Source organism: Capricornis sumatraensis, chromosome 4 (assembly GCF_032405125.1).
Source record: "Capricornis sumatraensis isolate serow.1 chromosome 4, serow.2, whole genome shotgun sequence".
NCBI lineage: Eukaryota > Metazoa > Chordata > Mammalia > Artiodactyla > Bovidae > Capricornis > Capricornis sumatraensis.
Genome location: NC_091072.1, coordinates 164,370,140 through 164,375,609, shown reverse-complemented (window position 1 = coordinate 164,375,609; position 5,470 = coordinate 164,370,140). Strand labels below are relative to the sequence as shown.

At 54.4% G+C, this 5,470-nt stretch overlaps 1 protein-coding gene across 1 annotated transcript; it reads left to right on the top strand.

Annotated features, from left to right (window-relative positions):
- Positions 1-3,187: 3,187 nt before the first annotated feature.
- On the top strand, positions 3,188-4,789 carry LOC138078840 (ubiquitin carboxyl-terminal hydrolase 17-like protein 6). Its single transcript, XM_068971576.1, has one exon. It carries the CDS (start codon positions 3,188-3,190, stop codon positions 4,787-4,789), a length of 1,602 nt encoding a protein of 533 aa, XP_068827677.1.
- The last annotated feature ends 681 nt before the right edge of the window (positions 4,790-5,470 follow it).

The window sequence follows — 5,470 nt, the reverse complement described above, 5'->3', positions numbered from 1 at the left end:
GGAGGCTGACACCCCCAGGGAGGGGGCTGGCCCTCCCCTGCAGGTCGCCCCACAGACCCGCAGACTGAGGGTGGAGCACGGGGAACCAAGGTTCCTGGGGCACCGTGAGCCCCTCCTGCCCTTGGCGCACCCACCTCCACTCCCATCCCCACCCCAACCCACCCTACCAGCACAGTTCAGATGCCCATTCTGTGTCTAAACTCTGAACCTGCTCCTTCTTCCATCCTGTCTCCCACCTCCCCCAGGCCACCTCCCAAAGACACCGGGGTCCCTTGGGTGTGGGGTGAGTGGGCCCCCCCACGGGCTGCAGCCACGAGGAGGCATTTGGCCTCAGCCGGAAGCCCCTCCAGGTCACACGGAGACCTTCATGCTTCATCCAGCTCGGTATTTCTCATGATGTACTCTGCATATAAATTAAATAAGCAGGGTGACAATATACAGGCTAGACGGACTCCTTTTCCTATTTGGAACTAGTCTGTTGTTCCATGTCCAGTTTTAACTGTTGCTTCCTGACCTACATACAGATTTCTCAAGAGGTCAGGTGGTGGTATTCCCATCTCTTTCAGAGTTTTCTACAGTTTATTGTGATCCACACAGTCAAAGGTGTTGGCATAGTCAATAAAGCAGAAATAGATGATTTTTTGGAACTCTCTTGCTTTTTCTATGATCCAGCGGATGCTGGCAATTTGATCTCTGGTTCCCCTGCCTTTTCTAAAACCAGCTCGAAAATCTGGAAGTTCATGGTTCACATATTGTTGAAGCCTGGTTTGGAGAATTTTGAGCATTACTTTACTAGTGTGTGAGATGAGTGCAGTTTTGCAGTAGTTTGAGCATTCTTTGGCATTGCCTTTCTTTGGGATTGGAATGAAAACTGACCTTTTCCAGTCCTGTTGCCACTGCTGAGTTTTCCAAATTTGCTGCCATATTGAGTGCAGCACTTTTGCAGTATCATCTTTTAGGATTTGAAATAGCTTTGTAGGACTGGCTGAAGAAGCACAAGCCCTATTTGCTGCATAAAAACCAGTACAGACCTACACATATAAAGATTAAGTAAGGAGGGAAAGATTATCCCACACAATGAAAATCAAAAGAGGTGGAGTGGCAAATTGTTATACCAAATTTAAAATAACAAAAGACACTGCAAGTTAAATGACATTTCAGTTGAAGAAGAAAATTGTTAACATATGCACTCAAAAGTATATACCTACAGAGACACAAAGGGGAAACTGGAGTAACTAAAAAAGAAACACCTACACCAATAAGAATCAAAACAGAAAAACCCTTTACACAAACTGGGATGTAAATTGTATATTCAGTACATTGCACCCAAATGGGAATAATTATTAGGTGCATAATTTTCCAGAAGTCAATTTGGGGATCACTTAGTAAATTTAATAAAATTTTGTATCAAGATATTTTTGACCAACATGTGAGCAAAGGCATTAAGTACAGAAAAGGAGCACCAAAAACAATGATGAAAATTACTGGAAAAAAGGGGAATGAAAAAATTCATAGCTGATAGACAGACTAAAGGGAAACTAAAAGCCCCTAACAACGGATAAAGCAATCTCAATAACCAGAAAAGAGCTCAGAGCAAAGAAAGAAATGAAAAGGATTTAAAGATAAAGGTAATAAAAAATAAAGACAATAATGAAGAAAGCAAATAAACAAAACTATACTTGAAGATTACAGAAACAATAAGATCACAATGAATCAGGACTATTTGACGTAAATGACAACTTCAGGAGAAAAGGATATGAGTTTAATAAGTTCAACCTCAAAGAATGAAAGACATCCAGAAGCTGTAACAAAAATTACCAAGCTCTGAGACCCCCAAATGTGGTGAAACTCTCCTGAAAGAAAAAGGCTGGTCTTCACAGGTGAATTCTTCAGGTCACTTTGAAAGCTCTTAGAATGCATGTGTAGAAACAGCTCCCAAAACAGGGCACAATCTGTCCTGGCCAATGGCCACAAATTTAGAATATTACAGGAAATACACAGATGAAAATAGATCAAATTCAACAATAATATAGAACAAAAATGCAAATACACATACTAATCAAGTTTTAAGAGAGGCCGCAGATCCTTCTAACAATCTCAACATACTTTTTGGAGTAAACTACAGCAATAATCAGAAGAAAAGAATGAATGCAGGTTGGAAAAAGGAAACAGTGGGACAGGAAACCCTTGAGATGCCATCAAAATTGTGTTTAAGTTAATGAAGCAAAATGTCCCAGGATAGAAATATAGCAGATGTCTCTTTTCCAAATTGCCCTTAATGAAGAGAAACAATTAAGAATCAAATCACATTACCAATTACAACATAATAATACAGCTAGGGACAAAGGAGCTGTGAGGGAGAGACGAAAATTACATGCTCCAGGGTGGGAGAATAAAATACTGTGGAAAATGTTATATATAACCTCAAACAATTATCATGGGCAATTTTTCACAAGATTAAAGGCAACGGAGACATAAAAGGAGCTGAAGCAATGAATCCAAAGTTGCAGCAAGACTATGCCTTTCGGAATGAGCTCGCTTTGGGGCTTGGCCAACGGCCCTGAAGGGAGAAAAGCATATGTGCCCCTCTCCCGGCAGCTTTTGGTGCCAGGACCCTGAACGCTAGGAGAGTGTCCAGTGAGAAAGCATAGAAATCGGAGTGGACCTCACTGGAGAGCAAAGTTGAGGCAAGGGTTTCTTGTTGTGTGGGGAGGGGTTGTCCTCTGGCAGGGGTCTGGGGTGGGGAGACCCCTAAAGGGGGGAGGGTAGGTGGGCAGACATATGTTTGCACAAGTGTGTTAGGATGTGAATGGTGAGCCCACGGCATCCCTCTGCAGCGCGCATTTGTGTGCTGAACTTGGAAGGCCCACAGTGAATCTCTAGCGGGCAAGGCTGGAAGGCCCAACGGCCCCGAATCATTTGCATCCGGAACCCTTTGGTCCAGGGGGCCAGGTCGGAAGTGCGTGCGGGGCTTCGTCACGGGGAATTCCCCGAGAAAAGTGTCGGTGGTTGGATGGCGGGAGTGGGAGTGGGCAGGCCCTCGGCCGCCTCGGCGAATGAGGAGCTTGCACGTGCGGGGGTGGGGCTGTGGGAAAGCCCCCAAAGGACCGAGGGGGCGGGGCCAAGGCCCTTTTTGGAGACGACGGTGTGAGGGAAGGAGGCATCGGCGTGCAGCTGCAGGTAGGAGATGGAAACCCTCGTGGGCCTTGTTCGCAGAGCCCCGGGGGCTGCTTCTGAGCACGGGGGAGGTGCGTGTCCGGCTCCCTTCAACGTCTTAGCCGGAGGGCAAGGTTGTCGGGCCAGCGCCGCTGGTGCGGATGCCCTTCGGGGACCCTCTGTCCCCGAGGGGCCGTCGCTGGCAGTCGGGCGCCCCCAGCGGGGTGACTTGGCTCCTGGGTCAGCGGGGCTGGCGCCTGGCCAGAAAGTCGCCCTGAGTTGGAGGGGGCCATGGGGGGCGGGCGCTGGGCTTCAGAATCTGGGGAACACCTGCTACGTGAATGCGGCGCTGCAGTGTCTGAGCCACACGCCGCCCCTGGCCAGCTGGCTGGTGTCCCGGCAGCACGCCACCCTCTGTGCGGCCGGCAGCCCCTGCACGCTCTGTGCCATGCGAGCTCACGTGACCCGAGCCCTCCTTCACGCGGGAGAGGTGATCCGGCCCCGCAAGGACCTGCTGGCGGGCTTCCACAGACACCAGCAGGAAGATGCCCACGAGTTTCTGATGTTCACTCTGAATGGCATGCAGCAAGGGTGCCTGAGTGCACCCCAGCCGTCGGGCCACGCCTCCGAGGACACCAGCGTCGTCCGTCAGATCTTCGGCGGGACGTGGAGGTCTCGGATCCAGTGTCTCCACTGCCTCGGTGTCTCGGACACGTTCGACCCTTATCTGGACGTCAGCCTGGATATCACGGTGGCTCAGAGTGTGGAGCAAGCTCTGAGAGAGCTGGTGAAGCCCGAGAAGCTGGAGGCGGAAAATGCCTATGACTGTGGCGTTTGTCTCCGGAAGGTGCCTGCCACCAAGAGGTTGACTTTGCACAGCACGTCCCAGGTCCTGGTGCTGGTGCTGAAGCGGTTCACACAGCTGAGCGGGGCCAAAAGGGCTCAGGAGATGCGCTATCCCCAGTGCCTGGACGTGCAGCCCTACACGTCTGAGGGGAAGGCAGGGCCACTGGGCTACGTGCTCTATGCCGTGCTGGTGCACTCCGGGTGGAGCTGTGAGCGAGGACACTACTTTTGTTACGTCCGAGCGGGCAACGGCCAGTGGTATAAGATGGACGATGCCAAGGTGACCGCCTGTGACGAGACTGCTGCCCTGAGCCAGAGCGCCTACGTCCTGTTCTACGCCCGGGAGGGTGCGTGGGAAGGGGGCGCTGGGCGAGGGGCAGCGGCCCCCCTCGGGGCTGACCCCACAGACCCCGGGCAGCCTGCAGGAGACGCCAGCGGCAGAGCTCCTGGGTCGCAGGAGTCCCCGGGGGACACAGAGGCCGAAGGGATGAGCTTAGAGCAGTGGAGACGCCTGCGAGAACACCACCGACCGAAGCCGGCCTTGGAGCTGCGCAAGATCCAGGCTGCCCTGCCTGCCGGCGCAGTCGTGATTCACCGGTCCAGACACGGAGATGGGAGAAACCGCCCGCCGCCCGCACAGGAGCACCACCGGCTCGACCGGCCCAGCACGGACAGCCCGCTTCCGGGGCCGACGGACGTCGGCCACGGCCCTCGCGCCAGCGGGAGGGCCAGAGCGACCAAGGGGAGGAACAAGAAGCCGCGGCCATCTCTGGGGCTGTGGCGGTAGGCCGGCTCTGACGCACGTGCGTGCAGACGCCCAGGCACACTCTGCGTGCGGCACGCCCTGGGCGACGCAGCAAGAGTGCCGCCGAGGAGCGAGTTCCTCTCTGGCGGTGAGGACGATGCGGCCTCCTGGGCAAAGGCGGGGCCTGGAGTGAGCCCGGGGTCTCGGTGTTCCCTGGGAACGGGTTCGTTCCTGAGCGGCTCAGCCCTCGAGGGCTGGCTCTGCTGGGAAGTCGCCGGAGCGAATGGGGTGCGTGAGCGGGTCTGAGCACGGTGCGAGGGCCTGCCACTTCTGCGAGGGTGGGAGAGTCCTGTCTGGTTGGGACTCTGGGTGTGGCTTTGCCTTTCTTCCCCCGTCTCCAGTCCCTGGCCGCACCGCCGGCCTCTGGTGAGTGACGCGGCCTGGAGACGCCTCACAGAACGCTCACAGCCGGCCGAGCAAGGAGACGATCTCCGGAGCCCTTCGGCGGGGAGGTGCAGGGAAGAGCGGGTGCAGGTCCACGCACCGTGTGCTTCCGGCCGGCCAGGCTCTCGAAAACGCCCCAAACGTCGAGCAGCGTCCGGGGGGAAGAAGGGCCAGCAGTCTTTATGGGTGGCTGCCCTCGGGAGGCCTCGCGCTACTAGGCAGAGTGTCCGGCAGGAATGAGGCGGGGATCCGTGCGTCCCCGGCAGGACGCTGGTCCGC